Source organism: Coregonus clupeaformis, unplaced genomic scaffold, assembly GCF_020615455.1.
Source record: "Coregonus clupeaformis isolate EN_2021a unplaced genomic scaffold, ASM2061545v1 scaf0224, whole genome shotgun sequence".
NCBI classification, from domain to species: domain Eukaryota; kingdom Metazoa; phylum Chordata; class Actinopteri; order Salmoniformes; family Salmonidae; genus Coregonus; species Coregonus clupeaformis.
In genome coordinates this window covers 477,446-503,681 of record NW_025533679.1, presented here as the reverse complement: position 1 = coordinate 503,681, position 26,236 = coordinate 477,446, and the positions used below count along the sequence as shown (strand labels likewise).

General features: G+C 44.7%; 1 protein-coding gene across 1 annotated transcript in view; it reads left to right on the top strand.

The window, feature by feature from the left end:
• The window catches only part of LOC121558161 (zinc finger protein 236), a gene marked incomplete at its 5' end in the record, with an annotated part of 70,072 nt that overhangs the window by 3,688 nt on the left and 40,148 nt on the right, over nucleotides 1-26,236 (top strand). Inside the window, 8 exon segments of the mRNA XM_045214254.1 lie at nucleotides 2,327-2,449; nucleotides 2,908-3,081; nucleotides 5,367-5,544; nucleotides 7,522-7,794; nucleotides 19,903-20,106; nucleotides 20,192-20,324; nucleotides 23,088-23,348; nucleotides 23,650-23,906. Of these exon segments, the coding sequence (XP_045070189.1) occupies nucleotides 2,327-2,449; nucleotides 2,908-3,081; nucleotides 5,367-5,544; nucleotides 7,522-7,794; nucleotides 19,903-20,106; nucleotides 20,192-20,324; nucleotides 23,088-23,348; nucleotides 23,650-23,906 (1,603 nt within the window).

Genomic DNA, 26,236 nt, shown 5'->3' with positions numbered 1-26,236 from the left:
GCTTCTATTACTGATGTAGCAACATTTCACACATCTAATGTGATATTTTCACATATTTGAGGTTCAATGGGAAAATAATGAGCCTAAACTTACGGTGGCAGGTAGCTTAGTGGGTAAGAGCGTTGTGCCAGTAACCGAAAGGTCGCTGGTTCTAATCCCCGAGCCGACTAGGTGAAAAATCTGTCGATGTGCCCTTGAGCAAGGCACTTAACCCTAATTGCTCCTGTAAGTCGCTCTGGATAAGAGCGTCTGCTAAATGACTAAAATGTAAATGTAAATGAAAAGCAGTCTCTGGGTTATTCAGTGTGATGATGGCAGTCGAGGAGTTGGTGTTTATAGGCAGCTGTATGCTCTTCTGGACCTGAGTGCCACTTTCATCGGGTTTGTGTCCACTAGTCACCATTACTTACATCTGTGCAAATGAGGACATGCAAATGTGAGGCTTCGTCCTTTTTATTGAGTGGCCAACTCAATCAGCTAGCCTTTCAATTTTCCCCACCCCTCACAACAATACATGTGATAATTCTATCAACCAAACATTTTTTACAGAGCCCCTCAAATAAAAAAATGGTTTTAACAAATTGGGAAGAGACACTAAAGAGCGTCCATAGCATGTTTTTGTCCGTCAGTGCTAACTGGCAGTGATGAGGTGAGTTGATTGAATCTGCCCCAAACCGCAGCTATTCAATGTTTTTGAATAATGCATGTGATTCTCACTAGTGTCCTTCAACCTACTCTGGCAGTAAGGACCTCGGCTTTATGAACAGACTTTATGAATATATTAAAGTCTGATGTGATTGGGAATACATTTCATAAGCAGATGCATCTGGAATATGGACAGGGAAGTGGGACTGTTTTTAGATTACCCCAAAGTTTCCGGAAAGTTCAGGTAATTGTTCTCTATCCTCCTAATCGCTGCCTTTTATTAGACTGCCCTTTAAAATAATCAGAAGATGGATATTTGTAATATCTGTCTTGGCTGAAAGTAAAATATGTATAATGTATACACTGAGTGTACAAAACATTAGGAACACCAGCTCTTTCCATGGCATAGACTTACCAGGTGAATCCAGGTGAAAGCTATGATCCCTTATTGTTGCTTGTTAAATCCACTTCAATCAGTGTAGATGAAGGGGAGAAGAGAGGTTAAAGAATGATTTTTAAGCCTTGAGACAATTGAGACATGGATTGTGGATGTGTGCCATTCAGAGGGTGAATGGGCAGAGCAAAATATTTCAGTGCCTTTGAATGGGGTATGGTAGTAGGTGCCAGGCGCAACGGTTTGAGTGTCAAACCCAACAGCGTTGCAGTTATTTTCACGCTCAACAGTTTCCCGTGTGTATCAAGAACCCACCCAAAGGACATCCAGCTAACTTGACACAACTTTGAGAAGCATTGGATTCAACATGGGCCAGCATCCCTGTGAAACGCTTTCGACACCTTGTAGAGTCCATGCCCCGACGAATTGAGGCTGTTCTGAGGGCAAAATGGGTGCAACTCAATATTAGGAAGGTGTTCCTAATGTTTTGTACACTCAGTGTATATGTTAGTTGGTATTACATTATAATGACATGGTATGATATTTCTGCATCTATAACTTTCTCATTCATCATTATTAACAATTCATTCAGGATTATTCGTAATCATGGTAGCATCCACATTAAATTAGAAGTGTTTAGAAACATATTAGATTCTTTACAATACATTTATAATAAAATAAAAAAATATATATATATTGGACACAATAATCTGAAACACAACCGAAACAAACTGCAAATGCATCTAACAAGTTTGTAGAGCCACAAGCTTGATGTAGTCATTGCGTCCTAGGAATATGGGACCAAATACTACACTTTTGACTACTTTTATTTATACAAATTATTTTGACCCTTATGTTTTTGAGAAAAAAAAGTATTACTTGTTAATCAAAATCTCTTTCTCTGAGCAATTGTATTAGTATAAAATAATATAATTTTCCATTTTTTTAGCATACAATATAGCTCAGTATTTGAAATTACTTATTTTATACAGTCATTTTTCCTCATCTTTGTCAAGGGTGTCCACAATTTCTGACCACACTGTCTATGATTTTTAGGGTAGAGTCTAAGGGTCTCTGGACACCCTCTGGACAGTATTATTTTTTACCTGATGTAAAATAATTTCTTATTAATATAAAAATCTACAAAGAATGTAGCCTTCTGCTAATTCCCAAAGGTATCATATCCAATGAAAGCATTTAGGCCTTTAACAGCTCATTAATATAAATTGATAATCACAGTTGTCTGTATACTGACTTTGTTTCCTGTCTGTGTGTGTGTCTCTTCAGCTTACGGGAGTACCACTGTTCCCGTGCATGGACTGTAGCTGTGTGTTCAAAAAGCTAGGCAGTCTCAATGCCCACATCAGCAAGATGCACATCTTGCTCATAGAGGAATCGGCCAACACACAGGTGAGGGAGTGCATGCAGATGCAGATGATGTGAACTTCTATACGTTTCTCCTGATTCGGTTTCTGACCTCTGCATTCAGTTTGTTGTCTCACGCTGCAGCTAGCTTGATGCTGAGTGATCACACACACACACACACACACACACACACACACACACACACACACACACACACACACACTGTAGCTCTACGACTACATGCAGGTTTTATGTGATTATTTCAGAGTGGGTCTCAATATTATGTCATCGTGTTTTTGTAATTAAATGGAACCTTGAAATCAGGTGTTCAGGTACACTAGGCTTCCCCCCAAATTTTTCGCTAACCTATGATGCCCTCCAAAACACAAAATAAGATAGAAAATGCTCTACGCTGCTCAGGTCAGCTCACCTCTGCCATTCTCTGTATTCCCTTTTCTCCTCTCATTCTCTCCACCTTCACACCCTCCCCCGCTGTCCCGTAGGAGGTGGAGGAGTCGGGTCAGGGCGTGGCGGGGTCAGAGGGCAGTGAGGTGGTGACTGACGTGATCCAGCAGCTCCTAGAGCTGTCTGAGCAGGTGACAGGGGAGGGGACCCAGTCACAGCCCCAAGAACAGACCATCACCATGGAGACGGCCATCAACCAGGACATCCTACAGGTGGGAAGCATAACACATTCAGGAATGCACGCATACACATAGGTACACACGCACGCATGCGCGTAAACGTACGCACAGACACACGAACGCACGCATACACACACACACACACACACACACACACACACACACACACACACACACACACACACACACACACACACACAGCTGTCTTACTATACTTGTGAGGACTTTTTGGGGACCAACAATTGATTCCCATTCAAAATCCTATTTTCCCTAACCCTAAACCTAACCCTTACCCTAACCTTAACCCCTAACCCTAATTCTAACCCTAATTGTAACCCTAACCTTAAACCTAACCCCTAAGCGTAAAATAGCATTTTTACAGGTGAGGACCGGCAAAATTTCCTAATTTCTCTGAATTTTAGTTGTGTTGAGAACAACGCAGCAGAGGTGGGTGGCAGTGGAGTGAAGAGACGGGGAAACAGCCATTGGGCCTTGAAAAAGCGCAGAGAGGGGAAAAACCACCTTAGTTATGATCAACTGAATTATGAAAATTTTGGAATAAAGTATGCAATTGAAGGCAGGTATCAAATTGTTGCTTAGACTAAAACTCCCAAAGTCATATCCAACCGTTATACTAATTTAAACCAATAGTCGTGTGGTCACCTAGATTATCATTTCAGCCCCGTTTTGATTGGGACAGCACCATCACAGCGTGGGGGATTTTTGTTTTCACTGAATCTCCGTTTGGATATTTGGTAACAATTAAGCTGGGGGAAATGTTAGCTAAGTTGAGGTAAGTGCTAATGATCATCTTTATTCTAGTTTGCTCATATATTAGCTGATCAGAACATTTTGCTAGCCATGTTATACAAGTGGATTTTGCCCTTCACTCGCGTAGTAGCCTGTCCTACTCCTGACTAAAAGCCTGTGACTTGTCTCATAATCAATCAATGTGATTTTGTTTCACAGATTCTCTGTATATTTGGTTAATTGATCTCTGGCTGGACAAGTGGAAGTGGTAGCTCATTTATTCGTTCACTGATCAGAAACATTTAGCATGCATTAATGTAGCTTAAATCAAGTGTATTAGTTATCTATTGCCTTACGTAGTAGCGTTATATAGAGCCTAGGCTATTTTCCCATCGTCCCAATCCCACTGAAACCCAAAATCCTGACTCCTGTTGTCTCGTATTGCTGCCCATATGAGATCTTCGGTAGAGAATGTGTGATCAACAAACGGTGTGAGAGTAGATAATAATATTTTATTTTTAAACAGAGATGGTCCCCGTTAGGATACCTTGATATTTATACAATTTCCTCTCTTCAACTCCCCGTTATTCATGAGCTGATCTGCGATCTGTATAATCATCAATAAGATTTAGCCAAATTCATTCGTTGGAGGTTATCTAGCAAGTTTAGCAACTTTGCTCATTTGACTTTTGTTTGACTGCCGTTACAAAGTTTGTATGATTCGACAACGCTATAGCCTACTCGGGGTGCACTCTGTGCGTGCTCTGTGTCGAGATAGCCTATGCCTACTGTTGAAATGCGCTGAATTAATTGAGGAACATGATTTCGCAATTCACAACAATGTCATTGGCGATCGAAAGTTACTCTATCATTACTAAATATCAGTTTCACTTGCTGTGAAATCTTTACATAGTGGAGCAGCCAAACTGGCAATGTGGCACAGCGACAATCTTATTTTGTGAGAACCCTGGCATAGTGACTTTATCTTGGTTTTGAATGGGAATCAGTTTCAGGCTCATTTCATTTATGTGATGTCGGACCAGGCCTGGGCTCGGGCTTCAGCTCACCAGGCTTGGGCCGGACCGGGATCGAATTTTCAGTTCTGCTTCTGATGAGAACTCTAAACTGCATTCGTGTCTCGTGTGCATTCCGGCAGAGGCAATTATGCGTGTGCTTTGAATTTATGGTGACTTTGTGTGAAGTAAATAGGCTAGGCTAAAGGCTTCCATGTGACAACCTGTTTGGATAATGTGCTATTTTATTTGTTACCTATCTGCTGCTGCGCATGTGTATTTTGTGGAATTGCATTAGTGTGACATTGGAGGGGAAATGTTGTAATTTCCATTGTCATAGATTTTCTTGGGGAAATGTGACGAGAGGTCCCAGGACTGCACTGGGATCCCGGTTACCGGTATTATTCCCTAGTGTCATGTAGCCTAGCTCTAATCATGTGATCAAGGCATAAAGCACAGTAATGCCCAATACTATGGATAGAAAGATTTATACATAGTATTAGTCACAGTTTTTGTTATACCTTGTCACCCCTGTACCCCCACACACACACACAGCAAGCCCTGGAGAACAGTGGGTTGAGTGTGGTTCAGTCCCAGACCAACGGAGTGGCCAGACAGACTCAGAGCCATGCCACCGGGGGGGCTCTACCTGACAGTAAGAAGTTACCAGGCCAGGACAAAACCACCAAGAAGGAGAAAAGAAGTATCTTCAAAAAACCTGTACAGATGCCAGGTAGGGCATACCCCAAATAATGTCCAAGTGTGCTTGTGTATGAAACCAGGTCTTAGTCAACTCCATAAATTTACTAACTTGTGAAATGTCCATTGACAATAAACAGGTATATTGCATACAGTGGGGAAAAAAAGTATTTAGTCAGCCACCAATTGTGCAAGTTCTCCCACTTAAAAAGATGAGAGAGGCCTGTCATTTTCATCATAGGTACACGTCAACTATGACAGACAAATTGAGAAAAAAAAAATCCAGAAAATTACATTGTAGGATTTTTAATGAATTTATTTGCAAATTATGGTGGAAAATAAGTATTTGGTCACCTACAAACAAGCAAGATTTCTGGCTCTCACAGACTTGTAACTTCTTCTTTAAGAGGCTCCTCTGTCCTCCACTCGTTACCTGTATTAATGGCACCTGTTTGAACGTGTTATCAGTATAAAAGACACCTGTCCACAACCTCAAACAGTCACACTCCAAACTCCACTATGACCAAGACCAAAGAGCTGTCAAAGGACACCAGAAACAAAAATGTAGACCTGCACCAGGCTGGGAAGACTGAATCTGCAATAGGTAAGCAGCTTGGTTTGAAGAAATCAACTGTGGGAGCAATTATTAGGAAATGGAAGACATACAAGACCACTGATAATCTCCCCTCGATCTGGGGCTCCACGCAAGATCTCACCCTGTGGGGTCAAAATGATCACAAGAACGGTGAGCAAAAATCCCAGAACCACACGGGGGACCTAGTGAATGACCTGCAGAGAGCTGGGACCAAAGTAACAAAGCCTACCATCAGTAACACACTACGCCGCCAGGGACTCAAATCCTGCAGTGCCAGACGTGTCCCCCTGCTTAAGCCAGTACATGTCCAGGCCCGTCTGAAGTTTGCTAGAGTGCATTTGGATGATCCAGAAGAGGATTGGGAGAATGTCATATGGTCAGATGAAACCAAAATAGAACTTTTTGGTAAAAACTCAACTCGTCGTGTTTGGAGGACAAAGAATGCTGAGTTGCATCCAAAGAACACCATACCTACTGTGAAGCATGGGGGTGGAAACATCATGCTTTGGGGCTGTTTTTCTGCAAAGGGACCAGGACGACTGATCCGTGTAAAGGAAAGAATGAATGGGGCCATGTATCGTGAGATTTTGGGTGAAAACCTCCTTCCATCAGCAAGGGCATTGAACATGAAACGTGGCTGGGTCTTTCAGCATGACAATGATCCCAAACACACCGCCCGGGCAACGAAGGAGTGGCTTCGTAAGAAGCATTTCAAGGTCCTGGAGTGGCCTAGCCAGTCTCCAGATCTCAACCCCATAGAAAATCTTTGGAGGGAGTTGAAAGTCCGTGATGCCCAGCGACAGCCCCAAAACATCACTGCTCTAGAGGAGATCTGCATGGAGGAATGGGCCAAAATACCAGCAACAGTGTGTGAAAACCTTGTGAAGACTTACAGAAAACGTTTGACCTGTGTCATTGTCAACAAAGGGTATATAACAAAGTATTGAAAAACTTTTGTTATTGACCAAATACTTATTTTCCACCATAATTTGCTAATATATTCATTAAAAATCCTACAATGTGATTTTCTGGATTTTTTTTCCTCATTTTGTCTGTCATAGTTGACGTGTACCTATGATGAAAATTACAGGCCTCTCTCATCTTTTTAAGTGGGAGAACTTGCACAATTGGTGGCTGACTAAATACTTTTTTCCCCCACTGTATATTGGTAGTTTCAATTGATTGATCCCCTGAATTTAAGGAATTTAAGTGGATTTGGTCCCAACGCTGTGCCTGCTCATCTCATGTGGGACCAGTGTCGTGTCCATTAGGGCACCATGTAGCGAAACGTAACACGAAAATTAATGTTTCTTATTGGACAGGTCCAGGTAGTCTCTCCCTGTGTGTCTGTTTTCTTCCATTTGGTGCCTAATGAACACAACCCATGTCACCCCTTTCTGTCCCCCCTCCCCGTAGGCTCCATCAGGGAGGAGAACGGCGTGCGGTGGCACAGCTGCCCTTACTGCAACAAGGAGTTCAAGAAGCCCAGCGACCTGGTGCGCCACATCCGCATCCACACACACGAGAAGCCCTTCAAGTGCAAGCAGTGCTTCCGCGCTTTTGCCGTCAAGAGCACCCTCACCGCCCACATGAAAACGCACACAGGCATCAAGGCCTTCGAGTGCCAGTTCTGCATGAAGTGCTTCTCCACGTCGGGCAGCAGGAAGGTCCACATGCGCCTACACACAGGTGAGAGTGATAGTATGGCGTTGTTATTAAGAGTGATATTAGCGCCATCAGAAATTGATACTTTCCGCCATTCGGAAAGTATTCAGACGCCTTGATTTTTTCCACATTTTTTCCCAGCCTTATTTTAAAATGGATAAAAACAAAACAAAAATCTAATCGATCTACACACAATACACCATAATGACAAAGCGAAAAAACCAGGTTTTTAGAAATCTTTGCATATGTGTTATTTCATAGTTTTGATGTCTTCACTATTATTCTACAATGTAGAAAATAGTAAAAATAAAGAAAAACCCTTGAATGAGTAGTTGTTCTAAAACTTTTGTCCGGTAGTGTATAAAAAAATTGAAATACCTTATTTACATAAGTATTCAGGCCCTTTGCTATGAGACTCGAAATTGAGCTCAGGTGCATCCTGTTTCCATTGATCATCCTTGAGATGTTTCTACAACTTGATTGGAGTCCACCTGTGGTAAATTCAGTTGATTGGACATGATTTGGAAAGGCACACACCTGTCTATATAAGGTCCCACAGTTGACAGTGCATGTCAGAGCAAAAACCAAGCAATGAGATCGAAGGACTTGTCCGTAGAGCTCCGGGACAGGATTGTGTAGAGGCACAGATCTGGGGAAGGGTACCAAAACATTTCTGCATCATTGAAGGTCCCAAGAACACAGTGGCCTACATCATTCTTAAATGGAAGAAGTTTGGAACCACCAAGACTCTTCCTAGAGCTGGCCGCCGGGCCAAACTGAGCAATCGGGGGAGAAGGACAACCGTCTCTGCAGCACTCCACCAATCAGGCCTTTATGGTAGAGTGGCCAGACTGAAGCCACTCCTCAGTAAAAGGCACATGACAGCCCGCTTGGAGTTTGCCAAAAGGCACCTAAAGACTCTCAGACCATGAGAAACAATGCCAAGTGTCACGTCTGGAGGAAACCTGGCACCATCCCTATGGTGAAGTATGGTGGTGGCAGCATCATGCTGTGGGGATGTTTTTCAGCAGCAGGGACTGGGAGACTAGTCAGGATTGAGGGAAAGATGAACGGTAAAAAGTACATAGAGATCCTTGATGAAAAACTGCTCCAGAGCGCTCAGGACCTCAGACTGGGGCGAAGGTTCACCTTCCAACAGGACAACGACCCTAAGCACACAGCCAAGACAACACAGGAGTGGCTTCGGGACAAGTCTCTGAATGTCCTTTAGTGGCCCAGCCAGAACCCGGACTTGAACCCGATCTAACATCTCTGGTGAGACCTGAAAATGGCTGTGCAGCAACGCTCCACATCCAACCTGACAGAGCTTAAGAGGATCTGCAGAGAAGAATGGGAGAAACTCCCCAAATACAGGTGTGCCAAGCTTGTAGCGTCATACCCAAGAAGACTCGAGGCTGTAATTGCTGCCAAAGGTGCTTTAACAATGTACTGAGTAAAGCGTCTGAATACTTATGTAAATGTGATATTTCTGTTTTTTTTATTTTGAATACATTTGCAAATATTTCTAAAAACCTGTTTTTGCTTTGTCATTATTGGGTATTGTGTGTAGATTGATGAAAAACAACAACAATTTATTCAATTTTAGAATGAGGCTGTAACGTAACAAAATGTGGAAAAAGTCAAGGGGTCTGAATACTTTCCGAATGCACTGTATATCACTCCTTAATGGTCATCCATGTGACTGTGTTGTCAGGTTTACAGGAAGGCTGCTTTTGTACTCAATTCTGAATTTGTGATCAAGACTTATTATGATTAACGTTGGTTTCATAATCTGGTTTTGAAGGTTTAACGTGATTTAAGTTATAGAAAAAAGTAATGATGCGACTCTAATGATTTGAAAAAAGTTGCTTGAAAGGAATGAGCTCTGCTTTGTTTTTTGCGCAGGCTGTACATACTTCATCAGTCTCTCATTCACAATTTGAGAAGCACTTGATAATGCCTCGAATTTCCCGGAGGCATCCCCTTTGTGTGGCCATAATGCACCCTAAAAAAATCCATGCCTTCCCCCTGAGTACTGTCTGCTCCGAAGCACCTCTCACTCACACCGCTCTCTATCACGTGATCGGGTCTTTCTCACAGTCTACAAGTGAAGACCGACACACCGGGGACGCAATTGCATATGTCCTTATCCAATTCCGAGGTGCATATTGAAGATATTGGAAGAACTGTCCACATTTACTTTTCGTCAGCCAACAAGATGAGGAGACCTAAGGAACAGCAAAAGCACTAGCCTATGTCGATCTACTATCCCCCACAGTACAAAAGTTTACTTATTCTATTCTGTGCGAGAAATAAATATTCCAAACATAGTCTTGGACAGTTGTGGGATAGATCCCAAATTAAAACAACCTCTAGCATCCCAAAAACCTTTTTACGCAATGAGGCTGATGCAACAGATCAGAACGTTTAGCTTAAAATGTTGATAAACTATTAGGCTATTTCTTCACATTATAAGTACAGCAATGCGCACACGGTAGTAGGCTATAAGCGCAAATGTTCCATTAGTGGGGAAAAACACCATTATCAAAAGTGACCACAAATGTGATTATGCAGGTAATGCTTTTATTATAAAGGTGCATTTTTATGGTGAAAATGATCTTCCCCAAACTTGAAACTCACGTGCTGCTTATGTATGCCAGTTAGGCTCTACACCCCTTGTAAAGCGGATTAATGTGCTTAATTTTAAGAAGTTATTTGGCCACTTTAGTTGTGATACAAACCTTATCAAAACATACAGGCCTATGTGCTAGGCGGTGTGCAACAATGATTTCGAAAAAGTCGCACAAAAAAAAGGCATTGTTTCTTGCCTTACGCTGGGGCATCATTCACAAGTGATAATATATCATTCACAAGTGATAGGCTAATATTGTCACCCATCAGACTATTCTTGATTTAGTTTTTTCTTTACATATAGTAAATAATATATGTGTGAAATTAATTTTGATTTAGAATGGACCATTTTCATGCACCTGTCTCAATACAGGGGCAGCGGAAAAAATGTCATCTCTGCACTTAAATAGCGAATGGAGGATGCTTTTCCTGTGGTTCATTTTCATGCCAGCCAGATAGGCTATACTCTTGTTGTAAAGATAAGCAATGTGCTTAATATTTGCTTAATATTAGGAAAGTTGAGAAATAAACATAGTAGGCCTAGCCTATAGAAAGCTGATGAGATCCTCCTCTTTTTAATAGAGGCCATCACGCTGTTTTCTCGTGTAATTGCATAGCCTATAGAAATGTTGCGCAACATGAGCCCATGGGCTCTCATTAAGTGTTTGATTAGATTTTCGATAACATTTGCATTAATGTCAGAGTTATTAGAGGGACAATAGAATGCTGAGTACCATGCAGTTAGCAAGTTTGGTAGGCTACTAATGACCATCAGCAGCATCAGAGCTTGGAGAAGCCTAATTACTGTGACTAAACGGTAATGTGGAATTTGACTGCCTTCATGACTCGTGACCGCCGGTGTGGCGGTAATACGGTCACCGCAACAGCCCTACTCTTAGTCGAGCAGTGAATATCAAACATATATTCAACCACAAAGACCAGGGAAGTTTTCCAATGCCTTGCAAAGAAGGGCACGTATTGGTCGATGGGTAAAAATAAAAAAACAGACATTGATTATATAACCCTTTGAGCATGGAGATGTTATTAATTACACGTTGAATGGTTTATCAATACACCCAGTCACTACAAAGAAAAAGGGATCCTTCCTAACTCAGTTGCCGGAGAGGAAGGAAACCACTCAGGAATTTCACCATGAGGCCAATAGTGTCTTTAAAACAGTTACAGAGTTTAATGGCTGTGATAGGAGAAAACTGAGGATGGATCAACAACATTGTAGTTACTCCACAATGCTAACCTAAATGACAGAGTGAAAAGAAGGAAGCCTGTACAGAATAAAAATATTCCAAAACACAATATGGCACTAAAGTAAAACTGCAAAAAATAAAATTAACTTTATGTCCTGAATACAAAGCGTTATGTTTGGGGCAAATCCAACACAACACAACACATCACTTAGTACCACTCTTTATATTTTCAAGCATGGTGGTGGCTGCATCATTTTATGGGTATGCTTGTCATCGGCAAGGACTAGGGCGTTTTTTAGGATAAAAATAAATGGAATAGATCTAAGCACAGGCAAAATCCTAGAGGAAAACCTGGTTCAGTCAGCTTTCAAACAGACACCTAAAACACAAGGACAAATATACACTGGAGTTGCTTACCAAGATGACATTGAATGTTCCTGAGTGGCCTAGTTACAGTTTTGACTTAAATCGGCTTGAAAATCAATGGCAAGATTTGAAAATGGCTGTCTAGCAATGACCAGCAACCAACTTGACAGCGCATTAAGAATTTTTTTAAGAATAATGTGCAAATATTGTACAATTCAGGTGTGCAAAACTCTTAGAGACTCACCCAGAAAGACTCACAGCTGTAATTGCTGCCAAAGGTGACTCTAATGTGTATTGACTCAGGGGTGTGAATACTTATGTAAATTAGATATTTCTGTATTTCATTTTCAATAAATTTACAAAAATGATGGGATATTGTGTGTAGATGGGTGAGGGGAAGAAAATGTTTATTTAATCAATTTTGAATTCAGGCGTATCACAAGAAAATGTGGAATAAGTCAAGGGGTATGAATACAGTGAAAGCACTGTATAACCTGTCAGAAATGTCCAGTTGATCAACTACTAGCCCATGTTAGCTAGGTAGGTCAGTTAGGGTAACCAGCTATCAAAATCCTGTAGTTATCAAAGCCAGATTATGTTCCCAGGGGCCTCGACCCCCTGGGGGGCCCCATTTTTTATTTTGTTGAGTCACTCCAGTATTATATGAACACACATAAGACATGGCAAAAGGTGCAGAATTAGCTTTTAAATTAGCTTTAAACTGCACAATTTTCTCTCCGCCCCATGGCAAAATGTGTAGAATTGCAGCAAATAAGATTTAAAACTGAAATATTTTCTCTACGCGAACAAGAGGGGTGTGAACAGTTTGAACCGTTTCGGGTTGTATGGGTTGCGAGGTGGGGGTTTATTACTACGCCGGACCTTTGCCACCTAGGAAGACCGGACCTTATCAAATAGTAGTTGAGTACCCCTCTTCTAGATTGAATGCACAGTGGTGCACCAAAGCTATGATTAGCATTAATTAGCCTAGTGAGCGGATGTGTAGTGTAAAGCTTTTGATAGGCGGTTCTTTACCAAGGCAACGTTTGTGGTCCCCTTTCACTAATTGCAGTAGTTGGGATTTCGTGTCACAGCCAAGATTAAGATGTCTGGGTGAGTTATGTGGTGTAATGTAACGCTTGGCCTTCCGTAATTATTTAATTAACACACACACACAATTTAACGCAGATCCATCTAAACCCTGGCCTCATCTCTCATTTGCATGATGGTTTGATTACCGGTATTGCTTCATCTTTTAGAATGTTGACCTTAACGTAGCCGCGTATCCGTCTGTATGCATTTACATGTTGGCGTTAGTGTTGATTGATGCAAAGTAGAGGTCTTCACATATCCACCTGTACCCGAATACCCGAGACCCGATCCGGGACCCGAGCGGGTCTGGATCCAGAATTCTAAATAATGTCACGGGTCGGATCTGATATGATTGTCACAAGTCTCGGGTATGTGTAATTTTAACTGACTTGTCCGAAAGGGCCCGTACACATCCGAACGCAACTGCTGCAGTAGAGAGAGATATTTAATAATTTATGCTGCTGCTCTTACTCTTCATGAGAGTGGATTGTGGCGCGTGTAGCTTGTTGTGGTTGGCCAATCATAAGTCATTAAAGCCGCAATAGGCTACAGTCATAGATCTCTGTGAGTGGCAAAAGTTAGGCGATATCTAATCAATGGAAGATGGAATTAAAATGACGGAATTAAAAGATAAAGGAGAAGGATAGGCTACAATGACCAAGAGCCAACCGGTAGGCCGCTGCTTAATATTCTTAATGGAGTTGTTGTTATTTGTAACTGTAGAATGAGAAAGCGCATGCACTTGCAGCCTCAATTAGCCTAGCTAGCTAACATTAGCTAGCTTAACTAGCTTCTCCCGGTTTGATGCAGTCAAGACGGGTACTACGTAATCATATTTGATGATAAATAAACTAGCTTTGGCAGCTATTAGTCTACTATAGTGCGAGTCGGCTTGTTGGTTCGTTGCTGTCTCTCCCTCCCTGCTCCCTGTGTCACTCGCTCACAGTATGTCCCCTCCCCGCCTGCTAGAGCGGCACCTCTCTCGCTCTTTATCAGCTCTGGTTAATAAAGTAACTTAAAAAATGACTTTTCTGCTGCTTCAAACACTCGGATCGGACCGTGTCTGGATCCGACCAGGTCTATACGGAACGGGTCTGTTCGGAATGGGTTTCTATATTGAAAAAAATTAATGTATGTATATCGGGTCCTGGTGGGAAAGCTCCAGGTCCATTTCGGAACGGGTCCAACCTCTAATGCAAAGCCATTCCCTTTTTTTATTAGGTGTGCTCCGTATGGACAATAATTCATTTTAACTTTTTTAATTAACATTCAAACACACTTGTTTGCATAAGCCATGTATAGCTAAGCTGTTATGGGTGTTTGTGATTTAGTTCAAATTCAAGTTTATTTAATTTATTCACGTCATACAATTGGATTCTGAATTACGTAATGCATGATTAAAAAAGTATGTTAATTTAAAAACAACAACAATACAACATTTAGGTTACTGTGGTTTAGTCTGTTAAGGTGTCCGCATGCCTCCCAGCCGAAACAGTTCGGTGGAGTTCGTGCATATATTATGACAACATTTTGTTTGTTTTGGACTTCGGTGAGGGTTCTTTCGGCTGTTCGGGCACACATTTTTTTCTGGAGGGAAGCCGAAGTTCGGAGCCGAAGTCTACGCCGCTTTGTCTGTGATTGGTCAACAGTAGGGATTCTTCAATAAAGTCTTTATTGTCATTCAAAGAGACGAGTCGTTTTCATGTAAATCTTTTCATTGAAAAATACTGCACCAAACATCTTTGTTAGATGTAAAATTGCGCGACTAAGATCTCTTCGGTAAAAACGTAAAAATGTATGACAGATTTCTTTAGTTATCTTAGATTAATTCTGACTATTTTGAGGAAGTGTATTGTTATATCTAGCCTAGTTGTAAAAGAACGGACATCTGCACAGTTTCACATTGAACATCACTCTGTCGTTTAATGACATGTGCCACGCATTCTGACAACCCATTCATCCGTAACGCAGCACACTGTCGTAAACCATAACAACGTGCAGTCTGACGTACAGCACGTCGTACCATACATAACATATTCCCCCCTTTCCAAAACCAGGACTGGTACCATATATAAAATGTCCATAGGGCAAGAACCTAGAGTGATACCTGTAAGAAATAAACATTAACCCTTAAACGGATGGACTCTCCAAACTAGCCAGTTCAGTCCATTAACCTGGAGGTTGACTAAGACACCTAACGGAGCCTAAGAATGAAAAGAGGTTAAGTAGTCCCCAGATAAGCAGGGGCGAGTTCCGTGCCCGCATAGGGCCTTTCTTCCACCGTCACCGCTTTGTGGCTCTGGCCCTTGGGGAACCCACAGAGGCTGGGGCTCAGGTGGTAGTGGTGGAGGAGGTCCATCCGGTGGCGTCTCTGGCCTGCATGTCTGTTTTGTGTGCCTTCGTGTTCCTTGAGGGGCAGGGACTTTTCTGAGCGGCTGGCGTGCCAGCGTGATCCATTGCTCATCATGAATGTGGCGGGCCCCAGTTGTCGACTGACCTGCAAGGGGTCCGACCAGAATGAGGCCATTTTGTTGCACCGCTGAGGCCGTCGGGCTCGGACCCAGTCTGACACTTGAATGATCGACTTCTTCACCCTGTGTGCCTTGTCAAAACGCTGTTTCATTGCTCTTTGGTGCCTGGTCACTGCCTGCTGTTCTTGGAGTGCGCCTAGTCGCCGGGTTCTGCTACTCTCTGTGTTCTGAGTCTGTCCAGTGGCAGTTCCATCTCACGACCTAGCATGAGGGATGCGGGGGAGACCTGTGTTGTTGTGTGTTTGCTTGCTCTGTAGTGCATTAGCGTTTGATTCAAAGCAGTTTGGAGCGTGCACCCCTGGACCAGGTGCGCTCTGATGCCGTTCTTCAGCGTTTGGTTGAAGCGTTCCACCCCTCCGTTAGCTTGTGGGTTGTAGTAGGCCGTGCGGATGTGTTTGATTCCCTTGTTGCTGAGATATGAGAGAACTCGGCAGAGGTTAGCTGGGGCCCATTGTCCGTGGTAAGGGTGAGGGGTAGGCCCCACCTTGTGAACAGGCTGTCTAGGATGTCCACGATGGCCTGTGCTGTGACAGTTCCGACAGGAACCACTTCTGGCCACTTAGAGTGGAGGTCATACACCACCACCAGGAAGCGCTGATGGTGAGGGACTGCGTGTCCATGGATCTCGCCACAGATGTCCAGTTGGATGTGCTCCCAGGGGTGGGACGGCCATGCGAGAGGCTGCAGGGGGGGTGGGGCGGACTGTCCTGTTTTCCCACTGAGGAGGCATGCAGCACAATCCCTGACCAGGGCTTCAATGTCGTGGTCGATGCCTGGCCACCACACAAGGTCTCGACATCGCTGTTTGACCTTGACTATGCCCAAGTGACCCTCGTGCGCCATGGATAGAACATGCGCACGCAGGCCACTCGGGACCACAGTGCAAAACCCTCGAGAGACACAGACTTCTTCCCAGCAAGAAAGTTCGGTGCTTCACTCTGGCGAAAGTCGCCAGCTCTTCCGGCACATGTGCTGGCCATCCAGTGCGTATGTAGGTGCGCAGGGTAGACAGTGTGGGGATCCTGTTCCGATGCTTGCTTCAGCTCCTCCAGTGAGACGACTGACTGAAGAGGAGCGTAGAGCATTTGTACAAGCTCTGTTTCGTTGTCGCTCTGGCAAGACGGTTGGAGTAGGAGCGTCAAAGGAGCGTGAGAGGAGGTCTGCCACCACGTTATCCCTCCCCGGAGTGAACTTCAGCTGATAGTCATACTGTCTGAGGCGGTCGGCCCATCTGTGCAGCCGAAGTGGCTTGTGGCCAGTTCCTGATGCTGACAGTAGCGTTGTGAGGGACTGGTGGTCGGTTCGGAGTGTGAACAGACGGCCATATAGGTAGAGGTGCCACCTTTCGCACGCCCAGACACAGGCCAGTGCTTCTCGTTCGCCCACAGAGTACCGTTGTTCTGTGGGGCTCAGGGCCCTTGAGGCGAAGGCGACGGGCCTCTCAATGCCATTCTGCAGCTGTGAGAGGACAGCTCCTAGTGCTCCAGCTGAGGCGTCACATGTGACAATGGTGTGGCAGACGGGGTCAAAGTGAGCCAAGACTGGGGCTGTGGTGAGCTGGCTCTTCAGTGAGCGGACCGCGTCTGAGCAGGCTGCCGTCCAGGCCCATGGCTCATCCTTCTTGAGGAGCTGGCGAAGGGGGCGCTGTGGTCTGAGAGTAGTGGGGCAGAAACCGGAGGTAGTAAGCTGTCATGCCCAAGAATGAGGCCACCTGAGAGGCTGAGGTCGGTTCCGGGATCCGGTGGACGGCTTCAATGTTCGACATGAGTGGGGCAATGCCTTTGGCCGACAGGCGGAAGCCCACAAACTCGACGGCTGGAGCTGCAAAGGGTGCACTTTCCACCGTTCAGGGTCAGGTTGTTCCGCAGTAGAGCACTGAATACTCTGTGGAGTCGATAATCATGGATGTGGAGGTCAGGGCCGTGGACCACGATGTCATCCAGATAGACCGCCACCCCAGGTATTCCAGCGAGGATGGTGCTCATCACCTTCTGGAAGCAGCTGGGGGCGGAGCTAAGTCCAAAAGGCATGCGTGTAGTATCTGAACACGCCAGCGTGTGTGACAAAGGCCGTGAGGTCTCTGCTAGCTGCATGGAGGGGTACCTGAAGATAACCCTGACGAAGGTCAAGCTTCGTGAAGATCGTGGAGCCATGGAATTGTGCGGTCAGCTCCTCAGCTGTAGGCAAGGGGTACTTATCCGGGACAACGGCCTTGTTCACAGCACGGAGATCCACACAGGTCCGGATTCCACCGGACTTTTTGGTTGCAATGACCAAGTTTGAAATCCAGGGGGCAGCGTTGACTGGCTCAATGATGCCTGCATCCAACTGTGACTGGAGATCTTGTGACATCATCACGCAGTGCAAAGGGAATGCGCCGCAGGGGCTGCATGACTGGGGTCACTTCCGGATTCACTAGGGGCCTGTGAGTAAAGGCTGTGAGGCAGCCCAGTCCATCAAACAGAGTCGGCCAGTTCTGTTGCCATGTGCAGGTAACCTGGTAGATAGCTGACCCACTGTCATCTCTCAGTGTGAATCCCAAGCCTGTGAAGAGGTCGAGGCCCAGGAGGTTGGCACCCCGCTTTGCAACATGAAATGTGAATGATGGCAGATGTTTGGTGCCGTAGTGTACTGGGACCTGGAGGGTGCCTACAATGTCTATCTTAGATCTACCGTACCCACACAGGGCAGTGGAGGGCTGTTGGAGTGGTAGGTGACTGAAAAACTTGTAGTAAGTGGCAAGGTTGAGCAACGACACCGCAGCGCCAGTATCCAGCAGCAAAGGCAAACCCACCTCACCCAGCTGCACAGTGCATGTCCTGAATGACACATGGTTGGTGGAGACGGTTCGGATTTCCGTGTGTTCATGTTGAGAGTGAGATGAAACGAAGGGCCTATTCTGGGTGGAGCTAGTAGCAGGGGGCAGAACGACACACTTTCGCAAAGTGATTGTATTTTGAACAGTTCTTGCATATTTTCCCACGGGCTGGGCAGTTTGAAGCCCTTTGAATTGTGAGAGCTAGCCCCACAGTTGCCACAGCTAGTTCTGTTTGTTTGTCTGTGTGCCTGCTGCACGGGCATGTCGGTGTCTGTGTCCATGCAGCTATCGGCGCGGGAGGGCGTGCGCAGCGGCGTGATCGTTGTAGTGCGCCTGCTCGGGCTGAAGCTGCTGTGTGAGAATGGCTGGGGCGAGTGTATGCTGCAGAGCTGTCTGTTAGCATAGAAGAGCATTCCAACGCCGCTTCAACCTGGAGTGCTATTTTAATAGCTCCATCTAGTTGTAAATTATCCGATTCCAAAAGCAGTTTCTCCCTTGTCTTTTCACATAACGTCCCCTCTATCAACTGATCCCTGATGATCTCGTCCTGAAGTGTCCCGTAGTTACAAGAGCTAGCCAAATCCCTCAGATTAGCCACGTAGCTTTGAATGGACTCACCCGGCCGTTGGTGTCTCTTCCGTAGCCGGTAGCGTCGGAGGAGCACTCGCTCTTTCCGGCGAAGTGGTTCCGTAAGAGGCTGACTGCAGCAGTGAATGGGAGCCGATCCAAGCGCTCTGAAAATCCTCTGTCCCTCTGTACCAAGGCAGTGACGGAGCAGTGCTGTCCTCCGCTTGTCGGAGATTGTAGAAAAGTCCATAGCTTCTAAATAAGTGTTAAAACTATCAAGCCAGTTATTCCACGGGACTGGAGGTTCGCCAGGCACGGCGAGGAATGGTGCTGGCGGTGGTAAACTGAATTCAGCCATCTTCGCGCCAATGTTATATCTAGCCTAGTTGTAAAAGAACGGACATCTGCACAGTTTCACATTGAACATCACTCTGTCGTTTAATGACATGTGCCACGCATTCTGACAACCCATTCATCCGTAACGCAGCACACTGTCGTAAACCATAACAACGTACAGTACGACGTACAGCACGTCGTACCATACATAACATGTATACTGGCTATGGCTTCTCAAAATGGACAAACTATTGCCGTTTTTTTTTTTACGGGAGTATGCGAGCACACTAGTTCGGTTCGGCTAGCCGAGTTCGGCTAGGCGCTAGCCGAACTGAAGCATGCTGACAACTTTAGGGGTTGGCGTTCCACAGGTTTCTTTTGATTTTTATGTCATCTCAGGAGACATTGGTAAGTTAAATCGATTTCGGTCTACTCAATACGATACTGTTTATAAGTTTGTATTTTCTCGAGCTTGTCTCTCGATTTAACTGACATGAATACGTTTCCATTTCCAAACTGATGCAGTTCTCATTATTGTCTGAATTTAATTCCACATGCTAATTTAGATGAATGTTCTTGTTGCCAGGTTTGCGTCCGTTCCCGTGCCCTCACTGTGAAAAGATCTTCCGTACGTCGGGCCACAGAAAAACACACATCGCCTCCCACTTCAAGAGCCTGCAGCAGAAGAAGCACAAGTTCCCACGCAAAGCCCACAAAACCAAGGTGTCCAAGAGCAACCTACCTCTGCCTGACATCCCCCTGCAAGAGCCCATACTCATCACGGACCTCGGTAACGCATGCATGCTCACTCGCTCCCTCACAAGCACACATGCACACACACACGCACTTTGTTCATATTGTCCCCTCCTCCCCAGGTCTCATCCAGTCCCAGAACCCTCGCCTGGCCTTCCAGACGTACCTGGAGATGGTGGACAACGATCGGCCATACAAGTGTCCCTACTGTAACAAGGCCTATAAGAAATCCAGCCACCTCAAGCAGCACGTTAGGTACAGCTATTCTCTACACGCATACACACATTACAGCATATGTTTTACTATCCTTGTGGGGGCCTAAAATTGATTTCCATTCAAAATCCTGTCATAACCATAACCCTAAACCTAAACCCCTAAACCTAACCCTTAAGCCTAAAATAGCCTTTGTCCTCGTGGGAAATGTCCCCTGAGGGAGAATTTTCTTTAGAAATATCGTCCTCTCTGAAGCAGCTGGCATTGCCGACATATACCAGTGAATGTATTTCTGATTGAGTCCATAGATATACAGTAGTGGGAGGAAGTTATATATTTAGCCTCAGTTTAGATCCTCTTGTACCTTGTCATTGGGATAAGCCTGCTGTAGCGTGTCAGACAGCTGCTGAGCTGCTGTTATCAGTGGAGTTAGAGTCCACCCCTGTGGCTTAGTGGCATTAGCTCTTCATTTGATGCTAGAGAACCAGGGAGAGGGATGAGCTGGGCTGAGCAGAGCCTGGGGAAGGACAAGGAGGCAGGGGAGGAGGGCTGAGCACATGGCGGAGGGTTTGAGCCACTGGCAGACACCTGGGTTCAAGTAGTATTTGTTATCTTTCAAATACTATGAGGGTTTTATTGAGCCTGCCTAGAGTGCCAGGTGGGAGGGGCTTGCACTTTTGGGACTATTCCATTGGTTCAATCAATTCACTCCATCAAGCGCAGCTGAAGGACACTATATATACAAAAGTATGTGGACACCGCTTCAAATTTGTGGATTCAGCGATTTTTGTTGCTACACTCACTACCGAGTTCCAAACTGCCCCTGGAAGCAACGTCAGCACAATAATTGTTTGTCGGGAGCTTCATGAAATGGGTTTCCATGGCCGAGCAGCAGCACACAAGCCTAAGATCACCATGCACAATGCCGAACGTCAGCTGGAGTGGTGTATATCTCGCCACCATTGGACTCTGGAGCAGTGGAAACGCGTTCTCTGGAGTGATTAATCACTCTTCACCATCTGGCAGTCCGACGGACAAATCTGGGTTTGGCGGATGCCAGGAGAACACTACCTGCCCCAATGCATAGTGCCAACTGTAAAGTTTGGTGGAGGAGTAATAATGGTCTGGGCTAGGCCCCTTAATTCCAGTGAAGGGAAATCTTAATCTACAGCATACAATGACATTCTAGACTATTCTGTTCTTCCAACTTTGTGGCAACAGTTTGGGGAAGGCCCTTTCCTGTTTCAGCATGACAATGCCCCTCTGCACAAAGCGAGGTCCATACAGAAATGGTTTGTTGAGATTGGTGTGGAAGAACTTCACTGGCCTGCACGGAGCCCTAACCTCAACCCCATCGAACACCTTTGGGATGAATTGGAACGCCGACTGCGAGCCAGGCCTAATCGCCCGACATCAGTCTCCGAACTCACTAATGCTCTTGTGGCTGACTGGAAGCAATGTTCCAAAATCTAGTGGAAAGCCTTCTCAGAAGAGTGGAGGTTGTTATATCAGCAAAGGGGGGACCAACTCCATATTAATGCCCATAATTTTGGAATGAGATGTTCGATGAGCAGATGTCCACATACTTCTGGTCATGTAGTGTATTTAAAGTATATAAAACGAATACTATTTGAACCCAGGTTTGGCTAATGCCTCTGCTGTGTATGCCCTGCCAGCCTGGTTTATGATAAGACAGGCCAGGTAGAGAGGAAAACATGTACGGAGGGAAGAGAAGGGGAGAAAAAATATTCAGATGTAGTGTGGGGTGGCAAGTAGCCTAGCGGTTAAGAGCGTTGGGCCAATAACCATAACAGTAATTGCTCCTGTAAGTCGCTCTGGATAAGAGCGTCTGCTAAATGACTAAAATGTGAAATTTTGTGACAGGCCATTTTATTTTTGTCTGGTTTAATTTCCAGGTTGTTGTCAGGAATAACGTGTAATGTCACAGTGGTGGATATGTCCATTAACTAGCAAATATATCTGGAAAATGTCTCCCCACCATTTACCACAGGAAAAAGTAGCTAGAATGAGTATTGTATTCAGTTTCAGCCTTTTTCTTAGGATGAGAAAAATGGGAGATTGAAGTTTAGGGCTCCAAGGAGTAATTGCCCGAGCAGTATTCATTGATTCTCTCAGGATGTCGTTTTGCCCTTTGGGCTGACACATCGAATCTTCCCCTTTACTAAAATGTTTATTCAGTTTACTACTGTGGGGAAGAGAAAAGAAACAGCCTATTTAATAAAGGTCACAGTCTCGATAGACGAGGAAACAGAAGAAAAAATCTACTTTTTACCTTAATAACGACGTTGCCTTCGCTGCTCCACTCAGCCTATCTGAGATTGATGTTCTGTATTCCCTAGTGTCTGTTTACTGCAGACCATGACAGAGCCCAAGTCAAAACTTTGTCACATTATACTGATAAACCTATTCCTCAGTCAGAGGGAATTTACTGCGTACACCATGCATAATGCATAATGCTTACTGTTTTTTTTAGGACTTGCAAATTAGAGTCCCTTGACATTTATATAACTATTTATTCTTCCTAATTTGAGCCATTGACTCAGACCATAACACACCCAGTCATAACATCACCGGTCTTAACATTACATTACATTCATAACATTCTACTACACCCAGGGTTGATATGCAATGTGTTTGTGATATGACCTGAGGAAGATCCTTGTGGATCGAAACGTTGTCAATAAAGGTGGTAATTGGGAGCATATTCAGTGTGCAGGCCTTTCTGTTCTTTTCATGTGATGATATGTCTCATGATATTAACGTTGTTGGGTCATCTTCCATCAGGTCTCACACGGGAGAGAGGCCATACAAGTGTGTCCAGTGCAGTAAGGGCTTTGCTTCCTCTGGGGTGCTGAAGGCCCACATCCGGACCCACTCGGGCCTCAAGGCCTACAAGTGCCTGATTTGTGACACCACGTTCACCACCAGCGGCAGCCTGCGCCGTCATATGACAACCCACAGCGACATGCGGCCCTACATGTGTCCTTACTGCCAGAAGACCTTCAAGTCCTCGCCCAACTGCAGGAAGCACATGAAGACCCACAGGTTAGTAATGCTCATGTGTTGTCGGGCACAGAGTTGTTTCTGGTCATGTGATCTGACCAGGAGGAAAAAGGAAAAACTACAGGCCTTAATTCAGGTCATGTGATCAGGAATACTGGCTAGCGAGAGCGTCGCTCTCCCAATTTGGTTATTGTCACGTTGCTGAAATTTGTGTGAAATTTAAACTTTCTCAACTCTAAATCTCTAGATGTCAAATCTTTCCATAAAAAATGGCTGATTTCTGTTAGTTTTGTAGCTCAAAGTAGTAAACAACCTGAATCCACCTCCCCATTCCCCCTCCCAGGTATGAGTTGGCCCAGCAGCTCCACCAACAGCAGAACCCGGAGCCCTCGCCGCTGGACGACCCCATGGACGGCACCACCGTGACCCATGACCTGCAGGTGGAGCTGGAAGACGGCACCCTACAGCAGGAGGCTCCTCCCACGGTGGGCTCGGCGCAGCAGGGCATGCTGGGGCTGGGCCATGCGCAGGTGGTGGGCGGCGGCCAGCAGGTGTCGCTGGAGACCCAGCTGAGTGACCAGTCCCTGGGACAGGAAGAGGGTAAGAATGTCAGCGTATTTGAGGGCATCAGTTTGGACAAGGCACAGACTCACTGGTCTTGAACACGTAATAAGTAGTTATTAGGGACGCAAGGTGATTTGCAGATCAGTGATTCTGTGCAGTCTGACGACAATATACTTTGTAGTCGATCTCGAACGTAGTCTTTTAATGTCGATGCCAACTGTGCCTCAACTTTATCGGCCTGCTGCCTCGTCCCTCTAACTTTCATTGGGGAATCCACCTAGTTCTATGGTGGATGTACAAAGGATGATGTGAACAAAGGGATCCACCCCTAGAAGGTGTCTGAACCCTTCCCAACATCAACAGACACTTCTACAGAGATACAGACTTCCCACTTTCTTCTTGCTCTCCACCCACTCTTGATCTTAGATTGTATTTTTCATTTGGCCAGTCTACGCTGCAAGGTGTTTCATTTTCAGGGACAATGGTTGGCTACAACTGTGTTAGCAAAAAAAGCAAGGAACTGTTGAATATGGAATCTTATTAATATTTTGAATAGCACATTTTTCTAAATGGCAATCTTTTAAGATGGCAAAGGGCAAACATCTGGGTTTCTAAAAGAGCACTCATCTCGTCCGTCTGTATAACTCCTCCATCTGTATTCCTTCCTCCACTCCAAATAGCGAGTCCATTTATTTCACTCTTTCAATACTTTTTATCTGTCCATTACTCAAACGCTATTTCCATTCCAATGCTGGATTTTCAAAAACCTTCTCTCTTTTCTTACTGATGCTTTTCTTGGAATTGGTATTTCAATGGGTTTTTCTATACAATTAGTTTTTCGATACATCTCATTAGGATTCATGGTGTGTGACTGACGGAACCACCTCCTTGACCTTGTAGCTTTAATATTTAAAACAGTTCCAACATATACTATATTTAACCTCAGAACAAAGAGAGAAGAGCATAGCACAACGAATGAAACCTGGCCAGAGGTCAAGCTTCAAACCTCATTAAAATTGCAACATGACCCGTTCAACCTCCCAAGTTCACGGTGAGTAAAAGAAAATAAACTTACCCTAGCTTTACCATTGTACGTGATTTAGATTAGTATTTGTCCTCTCAGCCTTCGGTAAAGTCATTTTTAGAGCTATCGCGTAAGCCAATAACAGTTGTAAAAAAAGGCTTAATTGCATGAGCTAACCCCTGACCCATTCAAAGAGAGAGAGCCTCTTGATTTGATTCACTGATAACTGCGGAGTCAAATTCTATGATAATCTCTCCTGCTCTCTGTCTCTGTCTGTCTGTCTGTCTGTCTGTCTGTCTGTCTGTCTGTCTGTCTCTCTGTATGTGTGTGTGTGTATACTGAACAAAAATATAAACCCAACATGTAAAGTGTTGGTTCCATGAGCTGAAATAAAAGATCCCAGAATTTTTCCATACGCACAAAAACCTTATTTATCTCAAATGTTGTGCACACATTTGTTTACATCCCTGTTGGTGAACATTTCTCCTTTGCCAAGATAATCCATCCACCTGAAAGGTGTGGCATATCAAGAAGCTGATTAAACAGCATGATCATTACATGCTCAGCACTTTGTACTGAGGACAATGAAAGGCCACTCTAAAATGTGCAGTTTTGTCACACAACACAATGCCACAGATGTCTCAAGTTTTGAGGGAGCATGCAATTGGCATGCTGACTGCAGGAATGTCCAACAGAGCTGTTGGCAGAAAATTGAATGTTAATTTCTCTACCATAAGCCGCCTCCAATGTTGTTTTAGAGAATTTGGCAGTACGTCCAACCGGCCTCACAACCGCAGACCACATGTAACCACCCCAGCCCAGGACCTCCACATCTGGCTTCTTCACCTACAGGGATCATCTGAGACCAGCCACCCGGACAGCTGATGAAACGGAGGAGTATTTCTGTCTGTAATAAAACACTTACTCGAGTAAATGAGGGATACAAAGTATATTGAAAGCAGGTGCTTCCACACAGATGTGGTTCCTGAGTTAATTAAGCAATTAACACCCTTAGGGTCATGTATAAAAGTGCCCAGTTGCCCATTATTTTGGTTACCATCGCTAGAAGAAGGGATCTCAGTGACTTTCAAAGAGGGGTCTGAAAGGAGCATTGGGGATTTAAAGGGTGTCTCAGTCACCAGATCTCAACCCAATTGAACACTTATCGGAGATTCTGGAGTGGCGCCTGAGTCCGTGTTTTCTACCACCATCAACAAAGCATAACAAATTATGGAATTTTTCGTGGAAGAATGGTGTCGAATCCCTCTAGTAGAGTTCCAGACACTTGTAGAATCTATGCCAAGGCACATTGAAACTGTTCTAGCGGCTTGTGGTTGCCCAA